Raw genomic sequence first — 17,373 nt, 5'->3', positions numbered from 1 at the left:
GTACCCTAAGAGAATTTCAAACTCACCTCCAAAGAGCACCACTCCACTATTTATTTTTCGCCACAGAAACAACCCTTGTATGAGGCTCCACCTCTAATTCCACTAACAATGTCAGCAAATTCCTTGCAACCAATGCTGTGAACAATCAAGACTCAGACCTGTTTATTTTTTGGCATTTAATGTCAGACTTTCTCAGAAGATTCTTTCTGCGGATGATTCATCTAAGTCTTGTCTTCCATGCCCCTTTTTTAAGCCTCCCATCCTTGCTCATTAACCCCCAGGCTTGGAGCGGTAGTGAGAGCTTTTTGTAACTTAGTGTTTACTTCTAGGGACAAGTAGCTTGAATTTCATCTCCTAAAAATGCTCAAGATGTAGGTCCTGTGGTTGTATTTCTGCTTCTTGCCAATCTTGTGGTTTTTACTGATACATAGAGATGCTCAGGTTCAGGAAACCATGATTATCTTCAACCTCTGCTTCAAGAAGAATTAAAAGGAAGATACACACTACTACAAAGAACACTTAGAATTTTAATAGGATTTAAAGAAATGCATCTTATGTAGAGATAACTAGGTAAACAAAGCTACAGAACTTAAGGTAATAATTCAGAAATAATTTGACAGGCTTATAAGATAGGAGGTCCTAAAAATTTGAGTACTAAAATAGGAAAGGCTGCTTGAGCTTTGATCTTAGAGGGTCCAAAATACTATGCTGAAGAAATGGAATTTACTTTTTACACAGTGAAGAATCTAAATGGGGGTAAAGGGCAACTTTGTTGTCTGTTTTGTACTATAGTTTGTTATTAGCCAGGTAACTATAGTTTGTAGACAATCTATGTGCCAGGTGCAACTTACTAAATTATTTCATTTAATTCTTTAAAAAACTCACGATGTAAATAATTAAGAGTTTATTAGGGAGGTAACTAATCAAAATAAGGTCAAAACAATATATTCATAATCTAAATCCAGGTCTACATGATTTGCAAGCCCAAGTGCTTTCCTCCAATACTATATTACAACTCCTAATACAGTAAGGATAAGAAATTAATGAGCATGGCAGAGAATGAGTCAAGAAGAATGATACAGAACTGCAACAGCTTCTGTGGGAATGTCAATTTGTGAAAAAACACGGAACATATTTTAGCATTAAGATGATGACAGTATAATGTAGAACTCAAGAATATTAGAGAAAGTAGACTGCTCTACTATTTATAAAATGTGTGACCTTGGGCAAGTTATTTATCATCTCATAGCTTAAACATTCTCATTTGTAAAATAAAACTGCCTAACTCAAATGAGTTCTACATCTTGAGGTTAATACTTAAGTTAAATGGCATCTGGCATATGGTAAGCATCAATAAACATTGGTATTTTTATCATCATTCATGTTTGGAAATGACAGGGGAAAAAAAAGGCCCAAAAGCCTCAAAGTTTTAGGTGACTGAGAGGATGATGGGATTCTGAAGGACATAGTAAAATCTGGAGATAAAACTGATTTGTGGAGAAAAATAATTCATTTTTGGAAGGAAGTATACCTTAAAGGTCTATAACTTTTCTGAACACTTAGTGTGCTTAGTATTCATCTATGTAGAAGTCGTCTACAGGATTATTTTCTCAATAAATACTAAGGCTAGCTGATACACAGTAAGCTGGTTTTTCCCAACCTGGCCCACCAGTCCCACCAATTGACTGAAAAACAGAAACCTGAATTTTACATAATTCCCTCTAGACAGCAAGTTTCCCTACAATAAGCGCTGAACACAGCTATACCACTGATCTATTTCTACCAATTCTTATCTAAAGTCACTAAATAATGAAATATTTCAAAATTTCAGAATCAATGCCTTAACAGAGTAAAACAGGGTATTGATGATTTCTAAAAAAAAAAAACCTCTTGATTCCTGAAAACAGTGACTTTGAACAGAACTCAACAGTGAAAGTTAACCAACCCCCAAAAGTTACATAACCTACATTTCCTTAAGGTTAAAAATTATAAAAATAACTTTATAAAATTCTCCAACTTAAAAGAGCATTTCTTTCTCTTAAAATTTTTACAACTAAAGTTGTCATCACATTTATTTACTATATGAAAGAAAAGGAGTAGAAATACTGGGAGGAAAGACAACACTTAAACATAATTAACCTAGTTAAGGTACTTACAGTGCATGTTTCTGTCTTCCTTCTCTTACAGCTTGAATATAATATACCAAATTATCAAAGAAAAGCTTCATCATGTTCAGTTCTTTTTCTGCCCACCTGGTCCAAATGAAAGAAAAAATACTTTTAAAGGCATAGAGTAAGAAAATAAATCTACTCTAGGACAAGAAAAAAATGCAGATCTAAAAATTGTTCAAATGCAAAACCTTCTAATTGCCAAAAATTTACAACTTCTATTTATATTTGAATTGTGAAAGATATAAAGCAATAGGTCCTAATTTTTTTAATTTAAAGTACCACTATTTAATCTCAAAACACTCTAACTCTGTGAAGAGGCTAAAATGTCTGGCAAGAGCTAGTTATAAATTACTAATACGAGTTAATATTAAAAATAGTATGATACAGTCCATATAAGGATGGACTGTGTGCCTTGGTCATTATTTAGTTCATTAAGCAGAGTGCCAGGAATATAATACACATACTAAATTATTTTTTCTTTTTTACTGTGGAGTATTTGTTAAAAAAAAAAAAATCAGGTATCAGGCTCCAAAATAACCTACAAACATACAATCAGGGATCTCAGATATTATAACATTCATGACTAATATCATCTATTCCACATAATAGGTACTACCAATACATCTATTAAAATGTAGAAGAGTACTGAAATTCCAAAACTTCTGATGTAATTTAATTTACATCATGCTATAGCACTCGCTCTTTTCAAAGGCTCTTTTCAAAGTACGTTACTCTCACTTTGACAATCGTTAATGAAGGTGCCAGTAATGCACAAAACATCCAGTAAGATTTACGTTTGAAACCAGTCCCAATATAAATGCAGCATGGCTTTGGGCAAGTAACCTCACCTTTTAAAGTCTGTGTGCTAGTTACCTGAATATCTACTAAGAGGATAAGGAGCAGCAATTTCTAATTTTAAAATATGGGCCATAAGAATTTAAGAGATAATTAGTACCAAATGTTGAGTGCTACTGCACATAAAAGATCCACAAAGTTTTTGTCATTATTGCTGCCAACTCACCATGGGAGCTCAGCGTTCCTTTTATTGATCTACTTGAGATTTAGGATAGCAGTCTCAGGTAGGAAACCCTGCTAACTGCCATTAACTGAGCTCATTTACATTTAATTTAAGGATCAAGCTAAAAGGGTCTCAACTCAATATACTTAGGTTCAGGTATTTAATAAGTAACTGACCACAAAAAAGGGGCCACTTTTATTAGACATTATTCTGTTATTCCTTAATATAAACCTCCTCAAATGGCTACAGTATGTCTCCAATTTGCCCAAATTAGCTACAAGTACATCTCTTAATACCTTAGAATTCTGTCATTCAACCATTTAAAAACTACTTGAAAAGTAAATGAAACTGGACTCACATTCTACTTATACTTAAAGGACGTTAAATACTTTTCCCTATCCCTGTTTAGTATCTCAACGACTTTCCCTCATACATACAAATAAAATTGTTGCTAGACTCATCGTAATAACAAGAGACTAAGATAATTTTTTTTTTAAATAGAGGTTCAGATTAAATAGGTCCCCTTTAAAGGAACAAAAAAACAGCAAGAGGTATAACTGAGAGCTAACTTTACTCATTTAGAATTATTGTGAAGTCTTGTAAGAATTTTTCTAAATGATACTCACTTTGAAAGTAAACAAGTGCTCTTAACAGCTAATCTTAGATGTGAGAAGGTATTAGGTAAAAAGCCATCTTACTTGACTTCAAAAATGAATCCTTCAATAGGTCTAATTTTTCCTAAAATCTCAATGTCTCTAAAATCCCTCCAAGAGTCTATTTGATTAAAGCAATTAACATTCTTACAAATTAATCTTAAATTCTCTGTAAATGTAAAGTAGTAATAGGTTAGTGTCAAGATTATCCCTAACATGACATAATGTCTACAACCAATTTCTAGTAATGGAAAAAATTAAAGACATCCTAGACTGTTTATTTTAGTGTGTTTTCTTTTTCAGGAATCCTTTATTGCGGTGGATATACTACAAATCTTCCCCCTAAAATCAGAGCATTACTTGCTACCGTATTTTTCTTAAGCTACAAAGAATAGAAAAGCCAGATTTTTCTACTGATGTTGATAAAATCTCCATGGGCTAAATGGCAAAAAGCATGCCAAAAAATCTAAGAAAACATTTAAACCATACAAAATGCAAATATGCCCGGTGCAAAATAAAAGCTAGTAAGTCACTCAAAACTGTTCTATGATTATTAAAAAGTCTTTAAAATGAACATTTCTGTTTATTTTATTTACTTACATTGTAATCCAATGTGTATCATAACTGCTCCCAAACTGCTGAAAAGTACCAAATAGTTTTGGAAGAAGGCGAAGTGATATTACTACTGATCTGAAACAGCAAAAACAGGTATTTACAGAATAAAATAATTTTAGTTACTATTACTAATTCTAGCATTTTACAGACATTCAGCTATTTAAAAATCATAGGTGCAAAGGATTTTAATGAACTTCACAGTATAAATATATTTCTTACATAAACACTGAAAAATTTTTCCTTAAAGTTTAAATTTATTTTATACAGTGGGGCAAGAAACCCAAGCTTTAAGATCCCAAACCAAGATTTTTAAAGTAAAATACACTATAAATATATAAGTATAAAAACAAATGAAGAACATTTAAAGACAAAGAACTTTCATAGAAAAAAAAAAACTAAGTTGTCGGTGCTTCTGAGGATTTAATCAAGGAAAATAGGGACAAGCAGCTTATTAAGTATGTTATCTAGAACAGAGCTTCTCAAAGTTTAATGTGCACTTTATTCACTTGGGTAAATTTTGTTGAAATATAAATTCTTTTTTTTTTTTTAAAGATTTTATTTATTTATTTGACAGAAATCGCAAGTGGACAGAGAGGCAGAGAGAGAGAGAGAGAGAGAGAGAGGAGGAAGCAGGCTTCCTGCTGAGCAGAGAGCCCGATGCGGGGGGGCTCGATCCCAGGACCCTGAGATCATGACCTGAGCTGAAGGCAGAGGCTTTAACTCACTGAGCCACCCAGGCACCCCTGAAATATAAATTCTGACTGCCATGTCTGAGTTAAGAAATTTTTCTAACTAGCTCACAAATGATACTCAAACTGCTGGTTCGTGAGCCACATTCTGAGCAGCAATAATACAGAGAGCATTTTTCAAACTATACAAATTAACCCTTTCTCCCTGATTCTCACTTAATATGAGCTGCATCCAAGTTGAAAATCACTTCAGTATAAGCCATGTTAATAATGGAAGCACACCATACACTTCAAGTATGAAGGACCTAAAAAGGAGTAAGAAATCACTCTGCAACTTCAAGTAGATCTGAGTATACCGATCTTGGCCGGCATTGGGGTGGGGAGGGGGGGTGGTATAGGGAAGACAGAGACGTACACATCCCAAAACTCTTGGTAGGCAAGGAGGTTGACTGCATGAGACTAGAAAGAAGGAAGACAAACTCTAATGAGGTAGTGAATTTTTTTTAAGGAACCTATATTGCTTCATGAAAAAATTTCTAGAAAGAGTAAAATAAGGTATACAAGTAAGTCCCCCAAAATGCCTCCTATTTTTGAGAAGAGTACCAGGAAAATCAGAACATACAGCTGCACTGTAAATACCAAGTAGGAAAAATTAAAGAGAAAACTTCCTGTTTCTGAATAAAATCCAAAGTTGGAGAAATGCATTATCTCTCTCTTTACATTAAGTTGGACTACAAAGCCCTATGTGCTCCCCATTCCTCTTATCAGTCTAACTAAAATTTCCTTCCTATTTTCTTCTTTACTTTCCCCACCACACACACATACAAGCACACTCCTGCCTCAGAACTTTGTTACTGCCTCTACTTGAAATGCTCTTTATCTAAACATCTCTATGCAGAACTCCTCCCCATACTTTACTCAGGTCTCCTCAAATGTCAACAAGGATGACCCTGACAATTCCATATTAAATAACACTCTTCCACTGCCCCAGAACCTCTTTATTCCTGATTCCTTCCCAATTTTTCTTCATTCATCAACACCTAATGAATAATCCCTTAATGCATCTACCACTAGAATGTGCTTGATGAGAGCAAAGACAATCATATTAATTAAAAAGCACTGCATACGGTGCAAAATGAATACATATTAGCTTAAATAATCATCTAATAAAGAACTTAAAGGCAAGATTTTCAAGAAAGGAGGAAGAACAACAGTATAAAATGCTACTATAGTCACGAAGGATGAGGGCAGAAAAAAAATACCACCAGATGACAAAAGAAACAGCATGTTAGTAGAATGCTAGAAGACCAAAACCACATTGGTACAGATTAAGGAGTAACTGTTAAATCATAGAAACAGTAAGTGCCTAATAAATATTCTTTAAATATTTAAAAACATTAAAATTTGGGGGCACTTTGGTGGTTCAGTAGATTAAAATGTCTGAATCTTGACTTTGGCTCAGGTCATGATCTCAAGGTCATGAGATCAGCAGAAGGTCTGCTTGAGATTCTGCCCTCTGCCCCCTCCCTCTCCCCAAAATAAGTAAATCTTTTTAAAAAAATTTAAATTTTTAAGTATATTTTTTAATATTAAAATTGTTAGTATTTTTTAAAAAGTTACACATTGCTGATGCTTAGGAAAATGGACCATGAGAATCAGGCGCAATCAACTGTAGATTCTTTATCTAAAATCTCTTGTCAAAGGGCACCTGGGTGGCTCAGTTGATTAAGCAACCAACTCTTAATTTTAGCTCAGGACATGATATCAGGGTTGTGAGATCAAGCCCTGCACAGGACCCCACTTTGGGCATGAAGCTTGCTTAAGATTCTCTCTCGCCCTCTCCATCTGCCTCCCCCACCCTGTAAAAAATCCAATCAAATCAAATCTCTTGACAAAATTTCAGAAACATTAGTGGAGTTTTTCCTAAAAATTAAGACATAAAAAACCAGAATGTATAAATATATATTAATTTGATCTAATGCTTTACAAACATAAAATCAATACAGTATATCACAAAGAAAAAATATAGAAAAATTACATCTAAAATCATGAAAGCAAATTTCAAAATTATTTTAACAGTGGTTTTAAAATACAAAGGAACAGGGACACCTGGGTGGCTCAGTAGGTTAAGCATCTGCCTTCAGCTCAGGTCATGATCCCGGGGTCCTGGGATCTAACCTGTGTCGAGCTCCCTGCTCAGCAGGGAGTCTGCTTGTAACTCTCCTTCTGCCCTCACCCACCCCCACAGCCACCTCTTCTCTCAAAAAAATATAATCTTTAAAAAATAAAATACAAAGAAAAAAAGACTAGAAAGAGATATAGCTGATGTTAAGAAGATACTATGACAAGTCTTATAGTGTGCAATAGTTTGTTATTTTCTGAAAATCTTACTATCTCTTACAGTCAATGGTGTTAAAGGTCTAGATTAAACTTACTTTCTAAATTTTCCACAATAAACTGTTTTCATTTTATAAAATGTAATGCTGCTTGACAATACATAATAGGAAACCAGGTGATGAGTGGATACTGGTTGAAATGAATGGATAATGGTGTGGTTCATGTACTAGAATAACCAAGAATACAAATGTAGAAATGAGACTACTTTCCACTACTTCTACTGGAAAAGGAATGCTTTTTGCCACAATTTATAATATAAACATTGAGTTATCAGGGAATGATTATATTTTATAGAACTAAAACATTTCTTTAAAAGTTCATTAGGTTATCAGAAAAATTCCATTTTTGTTTAAAAAATTCAAACATACGAAATGTTTATAAGAAATGACCAAAGCCACATTCAAAGTGATCCCAAAATACTAAAACTTTCTACTTAAACTGATAAATTTTAAAGGAAAAATGATATAAAGTAGAGATTATAGACTGCAAATTAGTAACACAGATACAAAATGGGTAAAATAATTTGTTTGGTGATAATAATTTATACTTGTGTTAAAGGAAACATCACAAGATCTACCAACTTGTTCTTAAAATTATGTTATAGAATTTCTCCTGTAATGACTACGAGATGTTACACTAACATATCAACTTTTTTGCCCAAAGTTTTGATCGCTGATATGCTTAGAAAACTCAGTATTAAAAAGGGGGGGGTCATTATACTCAAACCTACATTTCACAATTTCTTCTAAGGGTGAAAGTTTCAAATAACAAAACACAATCATAGGCAACAATGTGTTTAAGATAAAGAAGTTCAATGATCCAGAGTAACAAAAGACTAATTTTAGACTTAATAAAAGTGTTATTACCCTAAACTGCCCTCTTTGCTTCAATCTAGGCAACAGTGTGGTATTCCTGTACTGCCAATGAAATGTTATGCTGCCTTCGCAAAATGAACACATTTGCTGGTCTTATTCAGAAAATCACGTCTGAATGATTTTCCCTAATCCTGGACTCCGTATCTGAAGACTGGTGTGTTCTACAAAATGCTAGTTAGTCATCATAAATTTTAGTATTCCAAAAGTTGACATGAAATGCTCTACATGATATAGTCTTTAAAAGAGGAAAACAAAAGTAGCATATAGTACCATGCATTTCTTAACAATTTAAACCTCTACTTATATAAAACAGGACCCCTGACACATGATCATTTTACTCAAGAAATCTTTTGTACACAAAGGGAAAAAACTTTGAGCATGTGTTTAAGTACCTACAGAGGATCAAGAACGGAAAAAAATAGCACAGAGGATAGACTTCCAGTCTCAATTCAATTCTTGGAAGGGGACAGAAACTTAGAAAATACTTAAGCACAGGATATGGACATGCCTTCTAGTAAACAAAATACCAAAAGGGCTGATTACAACCCAACCCCTACATCCACCCTACCAAGTGAACAGCAATCTTACCTCATATCAAGCTGAAAAGTAGTGGACTCTTCATTGTGGGAGCTACTGTCTGCCTCATGCTTTCACTTTGTGAAAACATTCTGCAAACCAGTCTACTATGTGTTTCTGTAACTTTTAACTTCCTGCACTCAAAATGTCGTTATGTGCCCTATAAAACAATCTGCCTGAGGCTAAACATACACTAAACACACGATGCATATCACAGAGATGACAAAAGGCATTTTTAGAAAGTGCTTGCATGTGACCACAGAAAAGGAAAAACAAAAAATGCTGAGAGATCTATAAACCATGGCAAATAAAAGTACTGCAAAGAAAACTTACAAGTTAGCAGAGAGAAAATAAAAAGCTAAAACCTACCTAAGTACATAAAAAAACTGACATCATCAGGAGTAGACTTCTGTGTTCTTCTGTCAAATGTCAGGAAAATGCTAAATGAGTTAAGGCTGCAGGTGGCCCATTAGTTTCAACATAAGGAAGTGCTTTTCTATTAATATTAGCATCCTTGTGCAACATTCCTTTCTGACGGTAAACTCAGGGGGCTAGATTTGAGAAAAGATTCTTGTGTTTTGGATGGGATTTCTAAAACTCTGAGGTCACTACTGATATTTTGGGCCAAATAACCCTTTGTTATGGAGGGGCAAGCCGCTGCAGTGATGGATATGTAGAAGCATCCCTGGCCTGTAATCATATCTCCAGTCTTATTCATTAGAGTGACAACCAAAAATATGTTGGCTGACATTGCCTCAGGGGCCGGGGGGGCGGGGGGATGCTTCACTGGTTTATCAAGAAACCCAGACTAATAATGTACAAAACTTTTTTCGACGTGTGTAACTTTGGTAAGTTCAGCTGGTATACACCAGATGTGTTGCATATTTCCTGTATTGAAAAATGCCACTGTGCTCTACATATTATCATATATGACTGTCATTCACTACAAAACTAGCATGATGGGACGCCTGGGTGGCTCAGTTGGTTAAGCAGCTGCCTTCGGCTCAGGTCATGATCCCAGCGTCCTGGGATCGAGTCCCACATCGGGCTCCTTGCTTGGCAGGGAGCCTGCTTCTCCCTCTGCCTCTGCCTGCCATTCTGTCTGCCTGTGCTCACTCTCGCTTCTTTCTCTATGACAAATAAATAAATAAAATCTTTAAAAAAAAAAAAAAAAACTAGCATGATATAGTAACCATATGCAGAGTCAAGTTTGAATGTAAAATTAGCTTCAACACAATAATGTTTACTACATACTCCATAAAACTTTAACTGTAGTAGGATACAGAAACTGATTTGAACAAACTAAAAATGTTTCATCCAAGTAATTTGGAAGTGAACAAATTAAAGCTTAATAAAAAAAAACCCAGATTGACAATTTTCCATTTTACACACAGACTTTTCCTTTTGTCTCTTTAAAGTTTCCCTACTTTTTTCTTAAAAAGATTTTATTTATTTATTTGAGAGAAAATGAGAGAGAGAGAGAACATGAGAGGGGGGAGGGTCAGAGAGAGAAGCAGACTCTGCTGAGCAGGGAGCCTGATGGGGGATTTGATCCTGGGACTCCAGGATCATGATCCAAGCCGAAGGCAGTCACTTAACCAAATGAGCCACCCAGGCACCCCTAGTTTCCCTACTTTTAAGAGAAAGATATGTTCATTACAGAAAAACTAGGAATAGAAAAGCATAAAGAAGAAAAAATAATTCAATCCTTTCAGAAATAACCATTTTACTACAGCTCACATATTGCTTGCAATCTTTTTAACAGACAGGCCTGCAAGTACATGCCCATATCATTGTATAATCTTTTTAAAAAGGAGCTCTTTTAAGGCTGCATGGTATTTTATCTTTCACATAGTTTTACAGGAGTATACATAGAAAAACATGTATAAATCTAACAACTGAAAATATTAGGAGGTGAATATACCTGTACAACCAGCACTCACTCAAGAAATAAATTATTACCAACATACTTCTGTCCTTCATTGTGTCCCTTTTTCCAGTCACTAATAACCCAACAGTAAAAATTATCCTGACTACTAAATACATTTTCCTCTTTGTAAACTTCACATAAATGGAATAATAGTGATATATTCTATCTGGCTTCTTTCACTCAACATTATGTTTGTGAGATTCATCCACACTATTCCATAATTCATTCAATGCTACTGCTGTAACTTCATTCAATGAACAATCCACAATTTTCCTTTCTACTCTTCTGCGGCACTCGCACAGCTATACGGAAACTCTAGTTATTTTTGATAGTGCTGCTACGAACAGTCTTGAATGTGCCTTCTGGCAATCATCTGGATGTATTTCTGTAACGCACATACTTAGCAGTGGAATTACTGGGCCATAAGGTATACATACAGACGCACATATGGGAAATATAAATTGATACAATCACTTTAAAAAACTTCAGTGTTTCAGAGTGCCTGGGTGGCTCAGTTGGTTAAGCATACTGCCTTCAGCTCAGGTCATGACCCCAGAGTCCTGGGATCAAGTCCCCCTCAGGCTCCCAGCTCCGTGGGGAGTCTGCTTCTCCCTCTGACCTTCTCCTGTCTCATGTTCTCTCTCTCTCTCCTCAAATAAATAAATAAATAAAATCTTAAAAAAAAAAAAAAGCTTCAGTGTTCCACAAAGACTTCTAAAAGACAACACTTTAAAAATAACTGCTATAATACCTACATAAATGATGAAATATCATCTAGCCATTAAAAGCATTCCTTTTAAAGAATATATGCCAAATGTTGCAACTGATCCACTAACAGAGGTCTATTAATGGTTTCTTATACCTGCATGAAGAAGCAATTTTTCTATTGTGATTGTTCAAATTACATAGCCCATAAAAGACCCAAAGTAGAAAATATCACACATACTTTTTCTAATTTAACTGAGTAAAAAAATAGGTTAAAGCACTTAAATATTCAGTAAAATTAAACATTTATATCAGTCTTAGGCAGAGGTAAACTGAAAACATTATATGAACACAAAAAAACACAACAGATTCAATTAGTAACTGAATTCACTATATCAGAGAATGGCATTTCCAAAGCCAAGGGAAGAGGCCTGAAAATCAACAAATTTAAGGTAATCATCTCAGACGCAGTAAGAAGTATATAAATACACAGTGGAAATCAAACTAGAAACCGCCACTAACCTCTTTATGCACTACGGAAGTCAAGACACCAAAGATCAATTCACTTAGAAGAACAATACCATTATCAAAATATTTATACTATATTCAAAATACAAATACAAAATACAAAAACAAATACAAAATATTTATACTATACTCAGCTTAAGTTTAACTTAGTTTATCTTATTTAGGTTCTTTTATATACGATACAGTTTAAGAACATTTAACTAATTTGAAGACACTGCAGTTACCACTATGTTCCCAGAAAAAATGAAGAGTATTATTACTTTGTTTCTACTGGGTATCTAATCAAGAGTGTCCGTGTCCATGTGCTGAAAAAGCAAGACTGATTAAAAAAAAAAAAAAAAAAATCTTGTGAGTTAAAAATCTTCAAACCTAATACAAAAGCCACACTTATTTAAGAAAAAGAAAAAAGAAAAAAGGCTAGTAATGGTACATTACATGCTATGAATCCACCAACACCTACTCAGTAAAGAATATACAAAACTAACCCGGACTACTACATAAAAAAATTTTAAATTCTTATTTACCTGTTATTTCCTAAATTTTCAAGGCAACCTTCAATGAATCTCATTCGAATCTGTCTATCCGTAAACCAACATACTAAGGAACAGAGAAGTTTCTCTGCTTCATTTATTAATCCTTCAGAAAGATTAACCTACAAAAAAATGTATACATATAAAGTTACTGTTTATCCTGATTGCATTTTGCTGAAATTTTGTCATCTTTTTGCTCTATTAGGTAACTTACTGCATCATCATCTTGGACTATATCCCACAACAAAGTGTTCCCTTTCTTGCAAACGTTATCCAAATTAACGTCTGTCACAGCATTACTGTTGAATTGATGTTTATGAACTGCAGGTCCTGAAAGGGCAAAATATAACACATTCTAGAGGAATACAATAGGCAGAAATTGTGAATACAGCATTCATAACATCAACAAGTCCTAAGTATAAAAACAATATGAGGTTAACACAACAGTTGCTTTGTCAATGGCATAGTGTTATTTCAGTCTGATTAAAGTTAAGGAAAGAGCTTTCCTCTCATGGTCTCTTCACTATTTCTATAAGTATAATTATTTTTTGCATGTCAAGAGACAGTACATAAATGCTTGAAACCCAAATGAAGCATAAAGATAATTTTCCTGAAATAATTCTATAGCCAAGGAACGTTCTTCTAAATTACCCTCTACACAGTATTTTATATCTCCATATTAAAAAAAATTTACTGGAGATGATTTACCCATAACAATCAAAGATTCTAATATAATAATTCAGACTCCAAGCACGAGGCTAAATAAATTCTCATTAGCTTTCCTAAGCAAAAATGCTAGTCTTTTTAAACAACGATTAAATTTCCCTACTGAATGGTACATATACATTGATTTCATTAAAATAAGAATCGTGCAACATCACCATAAGGTTTAAAACATTTCACCACCCTAAAACATTCTCTCATACCTAATTACAATTAATTCCTATCCCACTCCTCAGCCCTAATGCATTTTTCCAACCCCACAAATTAGCATTTTCTAGAAATTTTATGTAAATGGAATCATACAATATATGTACAGTCTTAAGTCTGAGTTTGTTCACTTATGCAAAATTTTTGAGGTACATCCATGTCAAAGCACGTATCACTAGTGTGTTTTAATTACAAAATAATATTCTACTATGTGGATATACTTCATTTCAATATATTGAACAGTTAACAGACGTGGGAGTTTTTAGTCTCTGGCTAATATGAATAATGCTGCCATAAATGTCTGCATAACAAGTCTCTGTATAGATACATGCTTTCCTCTCTCTTTGGTAATCTGAAGCTGGTGATTCACAAGGTAAATGTGTGTTTAACATTTGAAGAAATTACCAGACAGGTTTCCAAAATGGTTATGCCATTTTATATGCCCACCAGTAGTAGATTAGAGTACCAGTTACTATTCCTCCACATCCCCACATCACATGGGCATGGTTTGCACTTTTTAATTTTAGCCATTCTAATAGATACACAGTAGAATCTCATTAAGGTTTTTACATTTGCAACTCCCAAGTGACTAATGATGTTTACCATCTTTTCAGGTGCTATCAGTCATTTGTATACATTATTTGCTAAATTACTACTGAGTGGTATAAGTTCTTAGATATTCTGAATTCAAGCCTTTATTAGATAAACAATTTGTAAATATTTCTTCCAGATTTTGGCTTACCTTTTGGGGGTTTTGTTTTGGTATTTATTTTTAAATTAATTTTATTAAAATATAAACAAATAAGCAAGACATAGAACATTTATAGCACCCCAAAAAGTTTCCTTGTGACCTTTTATAATCATTTCCCATAACAAAATCTTCAGTAATCATTAAGCAGATTTCAACCATTATAAATTACTTTTGAACATTCCAAAACTACATATAAGTGATATATAGTATGTACTACTCCTTTTTAGCTTCATTTGCTTAGAAAGATTTTTTTTTATATTCACCCACTGTGCTGCATGTATTAGTAGTTCTTTCCTTTTTACTGATGAATAGTAGTATACTATGTGAATATACTATAATTTGCTAATCTACCAGTTAATCTCAGTTGAGGTTCTTATTAGTGAAACAGGTATGAACATTCAATGTACAAATCTTTTTGTTTATATATGCTTTCATTTCTTAGGTAAATACTGAGAATAGGAATTGCTGGGTCATATGGAGGGATACAAGTTCAACTTTACAAGAAACTGGTAAAATAATTCTCCAAATTGGCTATATTATTTCATACTCCTCAACAGCAAGGGAGAGTTCTAGTTGCTCTACATCTTTAGTATCATTTAAGATGATTAGTTTCTAATTTTACACTTTCAAGTAGGTGTGTAGTAGTATTGTACTGTGACTTTGCATTTCCCAGGTAACTAGAGATAATAAGCATCATTTTATGTATTTGCTAACCATTTTCTGGTATCTTCTTTTAACTATACAAAATTCTATATGTCAATTTTTATTTAAAGATTTTATTTGAAAAAAGGAGAGTGAGCACATGCAGGAGTGGGGAGAGGGACAGGGGAAAGAATCTTTTTTTTTTTTTTTTTAAGATTTTATTTATTTATTTGACAGAGAGAGAGAGATTACAAGTAGGCAGAGAGGCAGACAGAGAGGGAGTGGGAAGCAGGCTCCCCTCTGAGCAGAGAGCCCGATGTGGGGCTCGATCCCAGGACCCTGGGATCAAGGGGAAAGAATCTTAAAGCAGATTCCACAGAGCCCAACATGGAGCTTGATCTCACAAGCCTGAGATCCTGACCTGAGTGAAACCAAGTCAGACACTCAACTGACTAACCCCCCAGCCACCCCCCCACCCATTTTTAAAGTGAATTGTTTTACTCTATTGAAACAGTTCTTTGCAGTATTAAATACACAGCAATACAACGTAGACTTGGAGAGCATTAATAATATTATGTAATAATTCTGCTCAATTTCTAACTTTATATACTAAAAAATACATATAATACTAAATACCAGGAAAAAACAATAAAAAGAGAATGGTGAAAATTTAGTAAATATAGTATAAAATTCAAATGACCTCAATCTTAACCTATTCATTTCTCCAAAAAACCACAATAACAATTAAAAAAACATCAAGGGGTCCCTGGGTGGCTCAGTGGATTAAGCCTCTGCCTCCAGCTCAGGTCATGATCTCAGGGTCCTGTGATGGAGCCCCACATCAGGCTCTCTGCTCAGCGGGGAGCCTGCTTCCCCCTTTCTCTCTGCCTGCTGCTCTGCCTAGTCATCATCTCTCTCTCTCTCTCTCTCTCTCTCTGCATCAAATAAATAAAATCTTTAGGGAAAAAAAAACAGGCATTAAAATTAAAAAAAAAACAAAAAACAAAAAACGTCAAGGTGCCCTTACCTATATTATGCACAAGTAACACTTGAAATTAGTAAATTGCTGCCAAAGTCCACAAGTTTATCTCCAAATTTGATCATGGTGCTTTGCATAAACCTAACCCATCAGGTTTACTTAGTCTGTAATGTACTGACAACCCAACACCCATTTCCTAAGCTAGCTAGTGCTTATATAGTACCTTAAAAAAAACCTTTAAAAAGTATGAGGTCGGACCTTTATTTTAATTATTTTAATGTATATACCACTTTTTTTTTGTAAGTATGATGACACACAATGTTCAATTGTTTCAGGAGGCTAGACCTTTAAATTGCTAATTCTAAAATTGTATTTCCCTCTTAATTTGTCTCCCTCTCCTCCTCCTTCTTCTATTATTAACTTTCTTCTAACCTCCATTCTTCCAAGTATGGTCATATCCTATTACTTTTTTTAGGTTGATGTGAAGTGCTTAGAACGATCATTTTTTTAACATCTCCATCACTCCAGATGGAACACCTTGCCCTTTAGCAGTTACCTGTCCTCTTATTTTCCCCCAACCCTCCCTAGCCACATGCAATGACTAATCCACTTTCTATTCTCCACAAATTTGACCATGCTAGACATTTTACATAAATGGACTCATACAATGCATGACCTCGTGTAATCTCAATTTAGCTCTTAAAATTTCTAAATACACTTAATACAGCCATTTATTTTCTAAATCACAGTTATAATTTTACATATATTATTATATATTCCCTTTCCTAGCTAAATATCTCTTGATGGAAATGCAACCTTTATACTCATGATGGAGTATTCATAATAATTTCATTCCCTAGGAATAAAAACTAACCATATGAAAGTTCTCTGGCAAAAATATTTATGTATCATAACACTAAATGTTGAATTCTTTTAAGAATATAAATTGTTCCTCTGTTTTAAAGCAAGTAATATATTTTACTTACTACAGAATCTTTTTTTTTTTTTTTTTTTTATTTACTTACTACAGAATCTTACCTTGACTAAGATGTTCATGGTAAATAGATGCTAAATTGGGAAGATGTTGTTGGAGATGAGATGTTAGCTCTGCATGTGAATTAATCTGAACTAGTTCCTCTTCACACCCAGATTCTTCACCATCAAAATCAGCCATATTTTTTTCTGATTTTGCACTGACCTGGGAGCTACTGCAACTGACATCATCTGCACTTAACATATCATCAACCATATGCCTATAACACAGAGGAGAGGACCAAGTTAAACACACTTTGGGAATCACAAAAATTCTCAAACTATTCAGGCACAAGTTACGTCACAGTGAAGAACAAATCTACATTTGTTTTGTAATATATGGAATATTGTG

General features: G+C 34.1%; 1 protein-coding gene across 4 annotated transcripts in view; it reads right to left on the bottom strand.

The window, feature by feature from the left end:
* Positions 1-17,373, bottom strand: part of USP34 (ubiquitin specific peptidase 34) — a 242,333-nt gene that overhangs the window by 115,295 nt on the left and 109,665 nt on the right. For all 4 annotated transcript variants that reach the window (XM_047745811.1, XM_047745813.1, XM_047745812.1 and 1 more), the window contains 5 exons: positions 17,028-17,242; positions 12,902-13,017; positions 12,682-12,809; positions 4,443-4,532; positions 2,157-2,252 (listed from right to left, as the gene is read on the bottom strand). In XM_047745811.1, the coding sequence (XP_047601767.1) occupies positions 2,157-2,252; positions 4,443-4,532; positions 12,682-12,809; positions 12,902-13,017; positions 17,028-17,242 (645 nt within the window). The remainder of the gene's footprint in view (positions 1-2,156; positions 2,253-4,442; positions 4,533-12,681; positions 12,810-12,901; positions 13,018-17,027; positions 17,243-17,373) is intronic.

The sequence above is a fragment of the Lutra lutra genome, chromosome 9 (genome assembly GCF_902655055.1).
Source record: "Lutra lutra chromosome 9, mLutLut1.2, whole genome shotgun sequence".
Taxonomy (NCBI): domain Eukaryota; kingdom Metazoa; phylum Chordata; class Mammalia; order Carnivora; family Mustelidae; genus Lutra; species Lutra lutra.
Note: the sequence above shows the minus strand (reverse complement) of the source record. Positions and strands in the feature narration are given on the sequence as shown.